The following is an 18,209-nucleotide window of genomic DNA, read 5'->3' as shown; positions in this document are numbered from 1 at the left end:
CACACATGCACACTTGCGTGTGTCCACTTCTTCGCGCGCGAACGAGAAAAGGACATTTGTGTTCGTGTGTTTTGTGAAACTAAAAAGAGGCCCGCTGACCAAGAGCCTCTTTTCTATACGCAAACGCGCACGTGCAAGTGTGTGTTGGCTTCTGGGCTTGTGTGTGGCAGCGGACACCCCATTCCAGCAATGACCATGTGTGCATGCGTGTGCGTGCGTGCGTGCGTCCGTGCGTGCGTGCGTGCGTGCGTGCGTGCGTGCGTGCATGCGTGTGGGTGTGGATGCGTGCTCACCTGTATGCACGCACACGCACATGCATGTGCGTGCATACAGGTGTGTGTGCGTGTGTGTGTGCGTGCGTGCTCACCTGTATGCACGTGCCTGTGTGTTCTCGACACAGGCTGCAGGACAAGGCCCATCGGCTGGAGGGGATGAGGGACACTTTGGTGATGGGCTCCATCCTCTCAGGGCAGCCTATACTCACCTGGAGGAAGGAGCAACACATGGCAAACACTGTCGGCCGCACTATGCTACGCTCGCTACAAAATGGATAGGCTGTTTGGTAGAAGCTTTGGTCATACAACATCACGCCAACACCATGGGTACATTAGGTTCTTAAGCAGGGCTAGGGGGAATCAATAACCAAACACCAGCAGTGCTAATGCAATCCTGGACCGATTCTGATACACTGGACCAGAGTGGAGACTGGGAGAATGGTATATTCCGCCACGGCCAGCCATAGTCAGCCATAGTCAGCCATAGTCAGCCGTAGCCGTTTTGGCCAGCTTGACTCAGCTCTAGTAAAATATCGTCCGCCAACTTTGGTCACCTATCGTCAGATAGACAGCTAAAGTCAATTATAGTCGGCTATAGTCAGCTAAAACTGGCTAAAGCCAGCTATAGTCAGCCACAACGGACTCCAGTATCCTGACCCGTGACTAGGAATGAGGCACGGAGAACAGGATGGTCAGCTCTAAATGAGGTGTGCTTTAAAGAGGACCACTGGGTCTGGTCAGACCATAGAGTGATACCACTTCAGAGAAAGAGGGTTTAGCACTGGTGCTTGGCCCGGTCTACATGGGCTGCTGAACGCCTGCCCTGCCTCTCTGAACCCCAGCATACAGAACACAGCTGCCTTTCCAACGCTGCTCCTTCCTCAACCTCCGTCCGTCTGTCCGGCCCTCCGTCTACATATCCTGCAGTTAATTGATCTTCCCCCTCCTGGAAAGATGTTCTTTTCTTGAGGCCCTCATTACCATGCCCATCTCTTTCCATCCTTCTCCCTCACATCTGTATTTTGGATTTGCTGGCATGACAACCCTGCTTTTTGACAGTTACCCTTTCCCTCCCTCTTCATCTCTCTCCCCCCCCTCCCTTGCCTCCTTCTCTCCTGTCCACTATCCTTTCATTCGTGTCTGCAGTCTCTCTTTTGTTCATGCACAGGAACGACCCCCGGGTCCGTTTCCCGCCAATTCACACACACGGCTCTGCTATTTGGGGACTGGGGACCAGAACGTTCCAATGGCAAGAGAACCATGGTGGGTTGAATGTTAATGATACATTTATTGACAAATTAACATTTCTACCAAAATGGGTAAATAATGTAGCATTTCGACACACCAAAGGTGGGCCATGCTATTACGTGTACAATAGGACGATGCTAAATGTATTCCTTAGTCTCCTTTGCTCTCATCCCTGTGTGACTGTGTGTGTGTTCTTCATGCCCACATGCATGTGACGCATTTTCGGTTCCAAGATGGTGGATGCAACCAAAACAAATTTAAATGTCTTGAAAGAAGGTGTGTGTGTGCTTGCGTGTGTGTGTGTGTGTGTGTGTGTGTGTGTGTGTGTGTGTGTGTGTTTGCCCAAGTGAAAAAACGTTTTTCATAATCACAGGCCTTGTTCGGATGTTGCTTTCAATGTCACACTCACACACACACTTTGTCATTATGTCACCGAAAGCTCTCAAAGCTTGATAGGGGGGGGGTGAACTGTGAGTCCTTGTTCTCACTTTACCAGCCAACCTTGTAATAGACAAACACATCTTTGTACAATTGTGTGCAGGATTACTGTGTGAACGCAGGTGGCATGTGTGTTCGGTAATGTCTGTTGCGTCACGACTGTGTGCCCTCCTGTTTAAGTGTGTCCTTGTGTATTTACATTGTCTGCCATCGGGCAATTTACATCTCCTCAAAAGCCCGCGTGCCTGCAGAGAAACGACAGCTGCTTCCGTGCACAGTAGAAAAGGTGACACATTCGAACATACAAGCACACCAGAAACCAAATACACATACAGCGCAAATAAAACCCAAGCTAGTACCACAATGCAAAATGTTAATGTAAATAGAAAAGTCACATAACCACATAAGGAGACATACATTATGGCAACAACAACTTTTGGATTGAAAACCAACCAACACAAAAATAGCCAGGAGCCTACACACATGCAAATTGTTTCATAATTTTGTTGGCTAGAAGAGAAAACAAAAGTGTGTGTAGCAACAGAAAACAATTAGCCCAATCAAGGGTGACAGAAGGTAATTAGGAAAAAAAAAGGTTAGGGGACAAGAACAGCTACTTCATTAATCTGTATTCTGCTGTGGGGAACACACACACACACACACACACACACACACACACACACACACACACACACACACACACACACACACACACACACACACACACACACACACACACACACAGTATTTTGGTGTTTTCTTTGTTTCAATTTATTTTGGATTCTTTTTGCACTGCAACATACTGCATTTATTGTGCACTTATACGAATCAAGGCTGCTAAATGCAGAGGATTCATGTCTGTGATAAAACCATGACCCCTCTTTTGGGGTTGAGATGTTTAGAGCAGAAGTGAACTCCTGGAATGGGGGTTTAAAGTACCATACTGCTGTCATTCTTACTCATCACCATCGTAGGACACTTTCACTTCATAAAAAAAAAAGGTGTTTTAGAGCTTTTTGTCGTATTTGTTGAAATTGTCTATACACCGCAACAATCAGTGCATAAAATGTTCAGAGAAAATTCTGAAAATAATCTGTCGTCCAATCGTCCCAATGGAAATGATTGGAGGGCTTACCTGTCTGTCTACTCACCTACCCGCGTGCACTCTGCCCGGGCACTCAATGAGCATGACTGGAGCCTTCAGAAAGGCTAGGCAGGCCTATTGCTAAAGCTAGCGAGCTAGTCAAGGGTTTGCAGGAGTGGCTTAGGATCAACCTGAAGTTAGTACATCCTGAAAGGATGGACGGGATTTTTCGGTTGAATACTATCGAAAATCAAAATTACCCTGGCTGGTTTCCATAATTTAACTACGCTACCTTTAAGTCAAGTTAAGGTGCAATGGCAGATACAGCACATGTTTTACTAGCTTTGTGCCTATTTCAATAAGCTCCCTTTCATGTTGATAATGTGTGCAAATGGAATTAGCTTTCACACATTTAACACACTTGAGAGTGGTAAGTACAATCTTACGAATTGTAATTAGTTTATCTTTAGTTTAACTGTGATTACTTTCATATATATTTACGACTGAACTAAAATACTTTCAAATGTAAATACTGTAATACAATCTCCATTCTCCCAATTGCCGCATCCCAAGGATGGGCAAAAGTATCTCGTGGCTTTGATTGGACGTTCAATGATCAAGCCATTAATGCAAGACAAGCATTCCAACCCAGATTGTAATACACACACAGTCAGTGTGTGTGTCTGGGATCCAGCAGTCCTGCTATGCTATAGAAGAACTTCTTGGGGAGGACGGAACCGAGCCTGGGCCGACAACAAAAAGCTGAAGGTTTCGGTACAGGACATTGGATGAAGCATTCAGAGGGGGGCTTCAACAAGGGTATTCTAGAGTAGTCAGCCTACACTGTATTTATTTTAACACTATTACCGAGAATATGAGCGTCCGGAACACTAGTTTCCGATGGTCGTCACTCCGGGAAAAGTTTGCTAATGCTGGCAGAGATTGTGTTTGCTGACAGACAATTATGGACTTACAGATCCCGGCCTCCAGCAATATGATTGGTTGCCCCACATAAAGGTGAAAGGTGTGGGATTTGGTCTTTAGACTATTAGAGACTAGTATATCTTACCTCGGGGATCCATAAGGCACAGCTGACGTGGACCCACTTGGTCCCGCTGCGTGTGGGCTTCAGCGCCCCCCCCCCTCTTGGGGCAGAGGAGGCACTTGGGCTGGACACCCAGAGCGCAGGTCCGGCACAGCCAGTTCCCCTGGGGCACCTTCAGGATCCCATAGCAGGCCTGGGGGGGGGGGGGGGGGGGGGGCAGGGGTTACCAACCATGGACTCATGACACCAAGAAGGAACGACAGCTCAGGACGGGGCGTCATTGGCTAGGTCGACCTCACGTGAGTACCGGGTTCTTCGCTTGCCTGATTCTTCTATCGTCAGGTGGACTCAAAAGTCCTACTATCCTACAGGGGGCAATATATAGTGCATTCACCTCTAGTGGAATTTCATCTAGTTTGTACTAGTTGGTCATCAACTATATTATATTGGTTTTCTCACTGTTTTATAAAAAGAGAGGAACACTAAGACCAGAGTAGCAATACTAGGGGTGGAACGGTTCACAAAGCCCAAGGTTTGGTTCACGTCAATGTTCTCAGTTTCAGTCAGTTACGTTTTTGGTAAAGCACCTATATACCTAATATACATATTTACGCAAAGTGCCTATATATATTTTTTGATATACAATTATATATAATAAGGTTCTCCCCAAACAATGTAATAGTGGCGCTGGATAAACATGTAACATTCTAAATAGGGCTGTCACGACAAAGACATTTCATTTCTAATTGGTTCGAAGTCCTCGAATAGCTAAACGGCACTATCACATAAGTGTTGTGTGGGGGAAGTTAGTGTCTTTCAGATCCCCTCTCAGCGCTGGTGTTCGAGCGCTCAACGGAAACACAGCCCACGTAAGTTCAAATGAAGACACACCGCCTTGAATGTACGGCAGTACTTCAACCTCAGGGAACTCAAAACTGGTCCAAGTGCATCAAAGGGCAGCTGGAACCGTCACAGCCCTGGAGCCAGCCCGACAGCAGACAGGGACGTTCACGCTCAGTGCTGGGACACAGCGGACTCCACGGCCCACGCCCCTCCAGTGCTGTCTCCTTCACCGTTAATGGGAGGGCCACGCCGGGTCAAACTAAGACGCTTGTCAGCCGGATTGATTGATCACTCGGTGGATAGTAAACGGATTTGGGAGAGGGAGGGGTAATTAAACACTTCCTGGTTCAATTCCCTGCATCACATGTTCCCCTGAGCAGAGGCAGCATGCCACGGGTGTGAGCAGGGGAAGGAATAATGGAAGGGATTTAGTGGTAGTGGTGGTGGTGGTGGTGGGAGGTAGTAGCAGCTATCCTATCCCATTGCATTATTGTTATAAAATAAGTGGTACATAGAACAACCCGCCGTAGTCAAAAGAGGAGTAATACGGAGTAGAATAATTCATATTAGTTATAATAAATGAACAATTACTCACCACTCCTATACTATTGTTATTCACTACTATTATAATGAGTGCTGAAAAGTTGGGGGATTCCTTCTTAACCGTGTTCGCCCAGCAGCAGCTGAAGGACACACCTACCATTCTGTTATGAGGTCAATGCAACCGTTGTGAACTCATGTCAAAGCAGCCGGTCAAAAGCAGAGGCAGAGGGAATGAGAAGAGAGGCTGAGGGGGCAAATGAATTAACACCGTCACACATTGTGACAGAATCCGCCCCCAGCTCAGGTCTAAGACAGTCATAGACTCACTAAATGGCTTTTAACTGGGCATGCTGTTGTTAAGGACATATCTGGGACTGCATGTAAATCAACCCCCTCCAACAATATACAAACAAGATGCCACAAGATTGCCTTACCTGAAGGGGTTACCCTTCCTTTTCATTCTCTCTGGGTATTTAAAATCCCCTTTCTAAGGCAGCCTACTTTAGATCCAGACTAGACCTCATTTGTGCACTTATTGACCTGCCGCAAGACCAGACAAGAACTTCTCATCACACTGTGTTTCTTTCAGAGAGATGCTGTGAAAACCCTGGCTCATTATAAAAAGAAATGGGTCTGCACCGGGCAGATTTGCAGGCTTCCGTATGCTCTGATTGGGAACACAAGGTAATCAGGAGGACGACATTGGGCCCTGAGGGGCTCTGCAGTGAGCCAGATGACGCTGGCTAAATCCTCATCATATCTCCTAATGACTTCTTAAAACCTTCCACCTTTTTAGAGATGGTTTGGTGGATTGTATCATCTGGTTTTGCATCCTTCTTTTGATTTCGGTTTCGTTTTGCCACATTCATTTCTGCTTTATTTGTTGATTTGTCGAGGAAAGATCAACATTTCTATATTCTCTACATGGCAATAGGAGGACATATGCTGACATCAAGTGAGTGCTGAATATATACCGACACGGTAAACCCTGAAACCACACATCCTGCATGTAGACAACGCACAAACGCATCCGCACACACGCACACAGGCGGGCTACCGCTGACCTGGTGGACGCAGATGTTGCACTTGTCGCAGAACACCATCTCGTTGCCGTCCTCGCCCTCGGGGGAGTGGCACACGTCGCACACCACGTCCTCGTCGTACTCGATGCCCAGGCCCTCCTCCGTCTCGATGGCCTGCTGCATCTTCTCCTGGCAGACGCTCTCCAGCTCCACCAGCACGCTCTCCATGGTCAGCTCGTCCAGCTCCGGCAGCGCTGCAGCCAAACGGAGGGAAGCACAGGGAGCTCACAAGCTGCTGAGCGAGGTTCAAACAGGGGTTCTGCACATACAGTACACACAGCAGTGGATGCAGTGGCTGGTGATACTGCATGGATCATTTCGTATCATGTCCTGTAGTGTCCCTACTGCTTGCGGTCATTTCACTGTTTGTTAATCATGTGGGGTGCAGGCCAATGACACATAGCCATCCAGACACACATGTGTTTGTTATGGTGGTGTTTACTTCCAAGAAAAAACAAGAAAGGACACTCTAAGGATTCTCATCTGGCTATTATAGATAAGGGAGTAATTGTAAAAGAGCATGTAACGCATTTCTTCCACCATCTCGATATGGGTCCGAAATAGCAATAGCCTATTAAGACTGAAACTCAAAGCAATTGCCAGAGGCAATAGAATACTTGAGGAGATGGGTTGAACATCAGATGTCTTCCACATAAAACAAAGAGCGGCCAACAGTGAAGGCACTAAAAGTATGCTTCAAACGGGTCTTTGGAAGAGCAGAGCTCACTTGCTCCAGGTGTAAGGTAGCACAAGGGATTAGACTCAGTTGATTACAGATAAGTCATCTGTAATGCTTCCAGTGTTTATTTTAAAACACATGACTGCAGATGAAGGCACTTCGCTAACAGCGGGAAACAGTTTAATGGCAGAGGAAATGTACCGCAAAGTTTTACATAAACAAGTACTGCTCCAATAACTTGCTGGAGATGAGCAGCCTTTTACTATCTTCCGTATGTCTGAATGCACTGAGAGTCCGCTGCACTTTTACACACAATTTGCCTTAAAGAGCAAATTGCAGGTTGACACCAATGGTTAATCATGGTATAAAAAAGTAGGGGAAAAGTATGCAGTAGTAGAAACTATTTTCATTACAGATAGACTTGCTTTTACAATGCAAAGCGCAAGCGCAGAACAAAACCTTAGTTGAACGGTAAGGAGTGTTGAGAGCACTGAGCTGGAGACCAGCGAGGGAGGAAACCCTCTGACCAACAGGCAGGACGGCTGCAACCTGAGAAATGTGTTGCATTTTTGAGAGCCAGGAGGGATGTTGGAAGGTTGTATCAGCGACGTTGGGTGACGTCACTTCTGTTGGTATTTGAAGCGAGATCCCAAACAAACAGAGCCAGCTCGCCCCTCCCTTCCGTTTTCCGTGCATCCAGTAAAAACTATCATGAACGCAACGCAAAACCCCACAACACCCACCCCTTGTCCCTGATTCTTTAGAATACCATTTATTTTGGTTTTGAGTGGTTGGTAGTACCATTTGTTTTTGTGTATGATCTCGGAGCATAGGCTGCCTACAGAGACACGTTTTTTTGAAGGCCTGCTTATGGGGCGGGCAGCTAGCGGATCGTAAGGAAAGATCAGATGAATGTGATCATTTATGTTCCGGCCTAGAATCGCTGATACAACCTTTAATGGGTTTTAAGGTTTGAGACTCTGCATTTTGAGTCCTCCTGCCCTCCACTCTAGCTGTATTGCTGGCCTAACCCTCAATATGTCAGGGTCACGGTGGTGTTGGGTCTACACGTGAACGTTGAGTTCAGCTATAATTCTATTATAAAAAAGTACAACACACAAGTTGCACACCAAACCTTACAAACAAATTAAATAATCTAGTGAGTTTTTGTGTCAATGCTAAGGAATAGGGAGTTAGTTCCAGCCTGCCGGTGGCTGGGAGACTGTGGAAACAGCACCGATTTGAGGAAGTCAAGTTGGACATTAACTGGCTGTGACATTTACATCATGTACCGCTAAACACAATGAAGAGAACAAGGCAGGAGGGAGTGTCCTGTTCAAACAGAGCTCATCTACAAACCCGGGTGTGTGTGCGCATCTGCATGTACACCAGTGTGTGGGCACACCCGCATGCACACATGGAAAGTGTGTGCGCGTGCGTGTGTGTACAGTCTGTGAGTAAGCGTGCTGGCCAGGACTAGGGCTCTTTGTATTTGCTCATCTGACTTTGTTTGTCTGAGGGGAACAAAACGACAAAGGGCAAAGAACACACACACACACACACACACACACACACACACACACACACACACACACACACACACACACACACACACACACACACCTTTCAAACTGCGCGCCTTTGGAAGGGCAAAATAAGATGTCTCTGATTGGACAGACAACTCAAAAAATTTGTCACACATACAGAAACATCTCTTCCTTTTCCTATGTTGTGTATAGTTTCTACATAGTTCTAAGAACAGAAACAAACTGGGCTGTGGATGCGCAAACAGTATGTATTTTACGTGTGTCTGTGCACGTGTGTTTAATTCAAAGGAAAAAACGATGATAAAGAGGCAGACTGACAAAGAGAAAGAGAGACAGAGATCATGCTTTGTGGGTGAATTCTCTCATCCCGAAGAATGAAACAGGGGTAAAAGGTGTTAGGAAGTCAACATTTTCTTTACTTCATTTTATCACACACACACACACACACACACACACACACACACACACACACACACACACACACACACACACACACACACACACAATTGGGGAGGGGGGGGTTGGGGCTTACTGCACTGCCCAGAGCATCCTGTCCCAACACAGCCAGGCTTTATGAAGACAACGGCCACACAATTAAGGAGATCCCTAGAGAGAGTGTGTGTGTGTGTGTGTGTGTGTGTGTGTACTGGACCTCACTGGTAAAAGATCAAGTCTCTTCTTGTGCTTAATATCAGAAGTAATTAATGTGGCTTTAGGAGTGAGAGGAGATATCAGAGACCGACAAACCTCAAAGTTGTGGATACATTCTTAAAAAAGGTCTCCATTATAACCTACTTGGTTTTTTCAACAAAAACCCACCAGTACTTATCATCTAGTAAGGCAGTGAGGTTAATATGTTAATCGTATGCCGTACACCCCTAGAAGCTACTCAAGCTATGCGCCAAACCCATAGACTTCAGCATCGATTTCTCAAAACACTAAATTGTACAGATTGTATCAAATCTATGATCTAAAAAAAGCTTACCCACAGGAAAAAAACATACATTTAAAAAAAGGTAGTGACTGCGTTTAGTTCCGAGAACTTCCTCTTAACACGTAGTCAAAAAAGGCAAAAAAACATCAATCCAAGTGCCAAGATCTATCACTATGGTGCCACTTCCTTCAGCGCCTGAAGACGCAGGTACCTGTGTGTCAAACTTACCCATCTGTCTGAACTCCTGGTTCACCAGACCCAGCCAGGCCACGTCCAGCTCATCCAGGTCATACCGGCTGTACAGCTGGGCTGGAGGGGTTGGCGGGAGGGGGTTTCTCATCACCTTCATGACACGGCCCTCGCCCTCCTCATCATCTTCCTCTTCGTCCCCCTCCTCATCCTCCTCCTCCTCCTCATCCTCCTCACAGGCAAACCGAGGGTGTGTCCGCCCAGACGGTCCGCAGAGAGAAGCCACGCCCATCTCTGGGAGGAGACTGGGGGAGAGAGAGAGAGATAAGAATCATTGATGACATCTTTATCACAATTAACCTCCATAGTCAAATCCGACGTGAAGCTAAACAATGGAAGAGGCACATGAACGGCCAGCAGGGGTTGAGAACGCTTTATTAGTTGAGGATTTGTTCTGTTTAAAACTAACATGGTAGTTATTTAAAAAAAAATAGTTTATTTGGAATTTCTACACTTATTATTATGGTCCGGTGGCATAAGGAAACCTCACTGTCCTGAATATTTTTAGGCAGCTGTATCATTACTTTTCAAACAAAATGACTCTTTTTCTGTTCTACGCCTCAAAGGCCCATAGTCAGCTCTATAAATGTTGTTGATGTTCTGGTGTAGTGAATTTATGATTTGGTATCGAACTCGGGTAAACAAACAGAGGCCTTGCAAACAGACACCCATGCAAAGTATTTGCGCGTGTGAGACAGGAGCTAAAACCGATCTTCTTTGACAGAGGCTTAAAGCGGGTGTGCAACAATGAACAGTGTGAGAATAATAAGGTGCATTTTAACATTAAAGCATGCAAACCTAATCTAGCAGTACACCCAAATTAAATTATTAGACACGATAAGTGCAAAATATGAATGCTTTAAGTTTCTTGCATACTTATAGCATAACAAACAATGTGTGGCGCATTTCAAATACAACATCTCAATGACGGTACGAGCTTAAAAGAACAATGACACAATAATTTTGCCCTGGGTCGTAACCATGGAGACAACACCTCTCACCTCTTTTCTATAAGTACAGCCCAAAACACTTGTTTTCAAATCTCAGTGTTTGAATGCAGAGGATTTACTTGCACTAAAATAGAAACACAAACGTGTTCTTCGAAAATGACCTATTGGGCTTCATCTCAGCAGAGACATGTGAAAACTGTGGCCTCCTCAAAAAGCAAGCTGCTTCAGATGAGTACCAGTCTCCGGTTCATCCAGTACCAGCGCTTCAGGCAGTCCGTTTGATTGTTCTGCGATGCAACTATAATATCACATTTAACATTGTTGATGCGGTTGTCTGCCGAGCATACAACCACTACATCAACACAACCAGTGTCTGCAGCACAGCAAAGTTCATGCAGATCCCAGGTTCATATTATCGGAAGGACCTCCGTTCAGGGTCATGACCCCGCTGCTGGGAAGACATGATTTAAAGTTACACCGTTGACAACCCCATTGAAGCAAATTGAGTCTTGGGCTTGAGGAGGGTGACAGATAGTTTGGTCCCTGAACCCTCGGGCATTTCTGCAAACAACATCCGGAAATGGGGTCAGGTACTTTGCTTGACCTACTGAAACCCATGAAATGCCCAATTCAATTCCACAAAGAGACACACACACACACAGAACAATGTGCGTTATCACACACAGACAAGCAGACGCACACAGATTCTCACTCTCACATGCAACATTGTGTGTTCTCTCCAACACACACACACACACACACACACACACACACACACACACACACACACACACACACACACAGACAGACCTCTGACGCTTTTATGAAAAGGAGAAGGTGAAGTGCTTGATTATGTGCATGTGCCTTTTTAAACAGACCTTTGAAACAACCATTGAAAACTTGCTTATTTTATGAACATAAACCAGCCACGGGACTTGTTCAAATAAAAATAATTCCAAAAACTTTGAGAACATTACCAGCGAGCGTGTTGCTATTGTATTGCCTCTCAAATAAGCAAGTGTTGGTATTTTGTTACACTCGGTGTCGACGTCTTAATTAATTCTGAATGATTTAAATATTGATACGAATGACGATATTGAATTATTTCATAAAGCGTGGCAGATAGAAATTCCAATTCTGTAAGTAAAATGAGATTAAACCCAAATGTATGGCCTCACATACGATGTAAACTATGAGGTACCTTCTGATGCCAGGCTTCAGGTGGGAGTGTACATGTGCTCTGGAGGGAAGGTTCTCAATACACATGTGCTCAGGCCCCCCGCCCCCCTCTCCTGATATTTATCAGGAGAGCTCAGCAAGGCTCCGGCCTCATAAAAATAAGCGCAAAAAAACAACAACAAACCAACAACATCCCCTCTGTGGGATAAGATGTTTTTTTAACAAGGGTTTATTACTGGGATGTTACTCTGGTGAGCCATGCGGAAACTATTTCAGACAGCATCACCAAGTGTATAGCTCAAAATAAGAGGAAAGGATATAAAGACGAGGCAATAAAGAGACATGAGATAAATAAGTAAACTAAAAACTTGTTCTTCACAACATATTCAACACATCTTTGTGTCATCAACTCGGTGTGTGTTCATGTGTGTATGTGTGCTTGACAAATCAGCGGGACAGTGCTGCAGCTCCAGTTGTAACTAGGTCAAGTATCTAGTAAATAAATAAATCATTAGGTTCACAACCAAAGCAAACCAAACAAGCATATTCACCAATCTCTGTGTTCTTTGAGTGTTCAAATGGATTACAATGCATGACAATATAATATTAACATACTGAATGAGGGCTATGTGTGCCACAAATAAAAACAAACAAGTGGTGAGATGGGAAGTCTGAGACACAGACAGGAAAGCCCGCAGACAGACCAACACAGACAGATCATTATTTTGACACTACTGTTCTGACCTAATAATTCAGTCTCCCCGCCCCCCCGGTCCCATAAATCTCTGTTTCCTTCCCTCCTAACGCTGCACACTGTACGGCCGGGTGCTGGACGGGCCAGCGCTCGCCGACACCAAGGCCTTTTCTTTCCTTTTTTTCTTCTCGGCTGGGCACCGAGACGTTTAGCTGCTCAGTCTGGCTGCGCCGTCCTGCCCAGCGGAAACCTCTTGTGTAAACAGCCATTTAACTCTGAGGCACCGTGTAAAACATTATGGATGCTCCATGGACGGCAGAGGCGCAGGAGGCCCTTAAATCAAGAGATAGTATCCATCTCATTAATAGGCCTGCAACTTTTACAATATATGCTCTACCCTACTGATGTCTCAAAACAACATGCACCCATCTTCAATGACATTGCATGATTGAGTTATTGTTTATTTCTGATACCTAACCAACTTTCAAAATGATGTGTGACGCGCACACACACACACACACACACACACACACACACACACACACACACACACACACACCACAACAGTGAAATGAATGCAAAAGTTTCCCTGCATACCAACAATGGATTTCCCAAAAGCAAGCGGCTAGACAAATCCCCTCGCCTTGGACAGAAGTACATGTGTGTGGGTTTGTGTGCACAGAAACACGCACACACACCATTCCTTTCACACTTATGGATTAGAATTTGATACTCTATGCGCCACACCATGGTCCCACAATTGGCCCCTTGTGTGTGTGTGTGTGTGTGTGTGTGTGTGTGTGTGTGTGTGTGTGTGTGTGTGTGTGTGTGTGTGTGTGTGTGTGTGTGTGTGTGTGTGTGTGTGTGTGTGTGTGTGTGTGTGTGAGGGGGATTTTTTTTTTCCTCATTCCTGACATACCTCTTGTCAGTAAGGGATCAAGAATTCCCGCTTTTCCATGTAATCCCTCCAGTTTTCCCACCAGTGTGTGGGGTTTTGGTGTGAGGGTTTAGCCCCCCATCCCCAGTTCACCCAGTTAACAGAAAAGAGTCAGACAACAAAGGGGTGTGTCTGTCTGTCTATCTGGGTAACCATTAATCAGTTTATGAATTTGAATACAATATGTTTTCACCAAGAATGGAGGGTTGGATCATTACAAAAACTTGCCACAATATATGTTTTAATATTTATAATATAAATGTATTGACATGTCCTCAGCTGGGGGCTGTATGTGTGTGTGTGCGTCTGCATGTTGGTGTATCAACTTTGGGTTAATGAAACCTTTACAAATGCAGTGTAGTTGTGATACAGTCAGCTGGCTTTTTTTTTCCCTGGTTAAAAATGCTAGTGTAGTCTGCCCTGGAATGCCAGGCTTGTTGTCATGGACACAAGCCTTGCACGACAGGCTACGGGACGGAGCAGAGGCGCACACGCACCCTTAAATCTACACTAGCAACATGGTCGCCTTAGCCTTAGGTTTTCTCACCTTCAAGTAAAAAAAAAAAAAAGGGGTTTCTTCGTTCTCTATTTTTCCAATGGTTAGTTGTGAGAAGCAGATAATGGAGGTGAAAGGGCCGAGAGGAGAGAGGCAGATAGAGCATGATATGAGGAGATAGAGAAAGAAAGGAGTAGTGGGGACAGACAGAATGAGATGTTTGTTTGACACCCAATAGCTTTGGCCAAGTTTGCACTACATCTTTTCATTTCACGCTCTCGATCTTCTACGTGCACGGGAGCAGTCGAAGGTTTCCCGGACCATTTGAGACAGAGAACGTCACACTTTGTTTCCGGGCAGACTACACTGGCATGGATGTTGGATAAAACTCATCGGCATCGTCTTCAAGCCTTTAAGAGGCTTTCTGTTCTTAAAGGTGCTCTCTGCAACATAGAGGTTATAGTGAGTGAGCAGAAAGGAGCAAAAGAGAGACAGATTTTGAAACTAAACAACCCAAACAACATCCCCACCCTCTCTGCCCCCACCCTCACTGTGGTCCATTTCCTGCACCCGTGATTGATAGGCAAGATGATTCCGGGATCACAGAAGAGATGCCCCGATTGGTCAGAAATGACCCAGGAGCGTTCTGAAATCTAAACGGGCTCCCACTGAGGCAAGCACAGTCAACTCCAATCAGCCTGGCACATTTCACTCACCAATACCTGACCGATGGTAATGGCATTTGTAACAAATGACAACGAAATAATAGTGCTTAAATCCTTTTGCTGGGGTGTTTATCTACTTACTAAGTCAGTAATAATTTTTGATTGGTGATTGCAACATTTTACACTTGGCATCAGAATTTCAAACCACAGTAATGGCGGCCGGTGACGGCTCGCAAAGGGCAGGAGTCAAACAACATAATGCCCATGGTGTCGGGATGCACAAAGTCAAAAGTCTTATTTGCAGGTTAAGGTTTCCCATTATTTGTTGTATGGTGCTACGGGACACACAGAAACACATTTTTACAAAAGTCGCACTTTTTGACTAGAAATAGGGCCCGTGTCCCCGCTGCTGGAGCTACGGTGTTCAGGAGCAGGTCAACAAGCCCCAACCCACCTGGTTTACCCAGGCTGGAGCCACGGCGCTCAGCAGTAGACCCTACCTAGAGTGAGCGCACGGCTGCTTCAGGGTGCTGACCCGGACCATGTCGCTCCTCTCAACTCATCACCCCGACAGCCAGACACAGTGAAAACGCGTTAGAAAGAGAATGATCCGCTGGAGGATCCAATCAGAGAGTGAGAGATCCATGTGCTACACGGAGAGAGAGAAAGAAAGAAAGAATGAGAAATATGAAAAAAATATGAAAATGAGAGCAAAGTGAGACAAGGCAAAGGGACAGGAAGAGTGAGATAAAGAGTGAGAGAGCGGTCGAGAGATAACAGACGAACAGGAACTGTGCTGATCAGCAGATGAATATCCCCGTCCTGAAGTCAACACATTTTGTGGATAAATACACACACGCCTAGCATCCTAGCTCCAGAGCAAGTATGTTATAATGATGCCCCCCTGCTCTGGGCCACAGAGCTGTGTCGCCAGGGGCCTCCCCGCTAGCAATTAGACGTTTTGCTTAGCCCGGTTTTTAAGACTCATTTATTATCATTTCCCCTTTCCGCTGCATCATCATTCACCCAAAGTTCCACCTGAATATACAATGTGGAACAAAATTCTGTTAAACAAACAATAAAAACTACAAGAAAATGAAATAAAACAAATAGGCTCCCTGCTTTTCTCCAAGCAAGGCAAATGTACTGGCAGACAGACAGTCAGGAAGACGGACATGCCGATCAGTCATGTCCTGCCAACAAGAAATAGTTCATTACGAACTGTCTCCAGGGGCATTAGAGAACTGCCTTAACCACGTTTGGGAGTTGAAACAAAGGTTTGGGGAAGACTTTCCCCAGCAACGCAAGATTTAACCCAGCATTACGGGTAGTTCCAACCCAGCAATCTGATTGATCAACTGGACATTTAGATTGTGATCCAATCAGCATAGCAACTGACCTAGCTGTGCCAAAAATAAAAAATGTTCTCTGTTATTGATTACTGCTTGATTTGTTGAAAAAAAATCGGTCAAAAATCACGTGAAATTTGAGGACTTGGTAGCAAAATCTTTCCCTGGGAACCAGAGGAAACTGCGAGCTCATGTCATATTGTGGGATATGAATCGGGCCACTGTTCTGTTCGGACAGATTTCTAGAAGAACTGGCCCCGGGTTGGGCAAATAACAACTGTTCATCGTATATTGCGCGGGCTTAATACGATGATTGCGCAGAAAAGCACTGTTGTGGCGTTGTCATAAACAACCAAGATGGCTGCGCTGATTGAAAATGGTCCGAGAGTTCCTGACTAATATCTTTGCGAATTGGTCTGTTGATGGTAAACTAGCCAAATCCATCCATTGAGAAAAAACATTCCATTCATACTGCATGTGTACTGTATCTATTATTTCGAAATTCAAATATCTACAAAGGACTGGACCTATTGTATCTTGTCTGTGGAGTTGTGTACCGGCATTATACAAATGGTTTATTAACGGTAAAACTACGTTACATCTGGAACATGTCAATGGCTTTATATGCCCATCCGGGTGGTAGAAATCACCTACTAGCCTATACCTTTATGTAAATACTTTATATATTTAGGTTATTAGCTTTTGTAGCTTCCATATTTTATAGTTTTTTCGTATGAAGATCTTCGTGAAAGATACCTTATTTAATATCCATGAGATCACTTCATAATATAACACACTTCTCTTTCAACATTGTGAATTCTTTTTGTGAACTTCTAACTACAAATGACCCCTGCTGCTCCCCTCTCTCTCTCCCACACACTGAAACAACACCCCAGCCCACCACATCCCCTACACACCCACCTCGAAACCAACACACACACACACACACACACACACCTGGCCTGTGGTTAGTATTAAAAACTCAGTGGAGTTGGTAGTAAAAAGCAGGATGTGGAGGAATGGAGGTCTGAAGCCTGGGGGAGGGGGAGAGGCCAAGGAGGAAAGGTAGAATATTATGGGTGGTATGGCTTCTCTCAGTGTGCTCTGTACCCATCGACCCTCCTACCCTCACACTGAGCACAACAAACACACCACAGTACTGCCACCAGGAAGCCTGCCACCAAAACATAAACCGGCTGACCACCCAACCCCCCCCACACCTGTTGAAATAACTGATAACCCTACTGTCATTCTGCTAGAGCAAGCTGCATGGATTAACCACCAGCACACACGGACACACGGACACACACACACACACACACACGATCCATGGCTGTCTGATACAGACAGTGTAGTACATACTACACAATTGCTTTCTCCCGGTGTGTGGTTCAGAACCAACAGCAGGTAAATGTATTGACCTACTTTGGATAGACATTGACGCAACATGTGATCTCCAACATCTAGCTTAGTACAAAGTGTTGAAGTGATTGAATTAACAGGGAAATAAACTATAAGTGGAGCCGATCCATTTCAATCCATAAAAATATAAAGGATTTCATTGTATCAGTGGGGTATTCTTCCAACCATACACAAACACTAGAGTGTTTGAGGTGGGTACCTCTTGTCGATCGATACCAGACATTTTCAAAAGAAAAACAGCAAGAAGAAGCGTGAGATACCGAGCAGCAGTCTAGCTCATACCCTGGGTCTGGAAACAAAGGGCATGGAGATCAAACTTTTTAGGATTTTAATGAAATACCTTCAGGGTTACTCAGTTATTTATGGTTTTCAGTATCAAATCCAAACTTGCCAACACATCTAGGTAAGGCAAGAAGACACCGCAGGGGAGGTTAAAGTCGTGGGAGGAGTATTGGTTTGTTGGATCATTCGTATACTGCTTGGTGTACTGTATGCTTATTGGTTGCAATGGGCACCTACAAATGCAATGGTCTTCTTAAGAGTGTAGCCA

General features: G+C 45.2%; 1 protein-coding gene across 1 annotated transcript in view; it reads right to left on the bottom strand.

Moving 5' to 3' along the window:
• Positions 1-18,209, bottom strand: part of jade2 (jade family PHD finger 2) — a 112,820-nt gene that overhangs the window by 39,589 nt on the left and 55,022 nt on the right. Inside the window, 5 exon segments of the mRNA XM_079738686.1 lie at positions 368-484; positions 4,115-4,186; positions 4,188-4,283; positions 6,541-6,752; positions 9,947-10,212. Of these exon segments, the coding sequence (XP_079594812.1) occupies positions 368-484; positions 4,115-4,186; positions 4,188-4,283; positions 6,541-6,752; positions 9,947-10,212 (763 nt within the window).

The sequence above is a fragment of the Pollachius pollachius genome, assembly GCF_949987615.1.
Source record: "Pollachius pollachius genome assembly, chromosome: 6".
NCBI classification, from domain to species: domain Eukaryota; kingdom Metazoa; phylum Chordata; class Actinopteri; order Gadiformes; family Gadidae; genus Pollachius; species Pollachius pollachius.
This window is presented reverse-complemented; position numbering and strand designations above follow the sequence as displayed.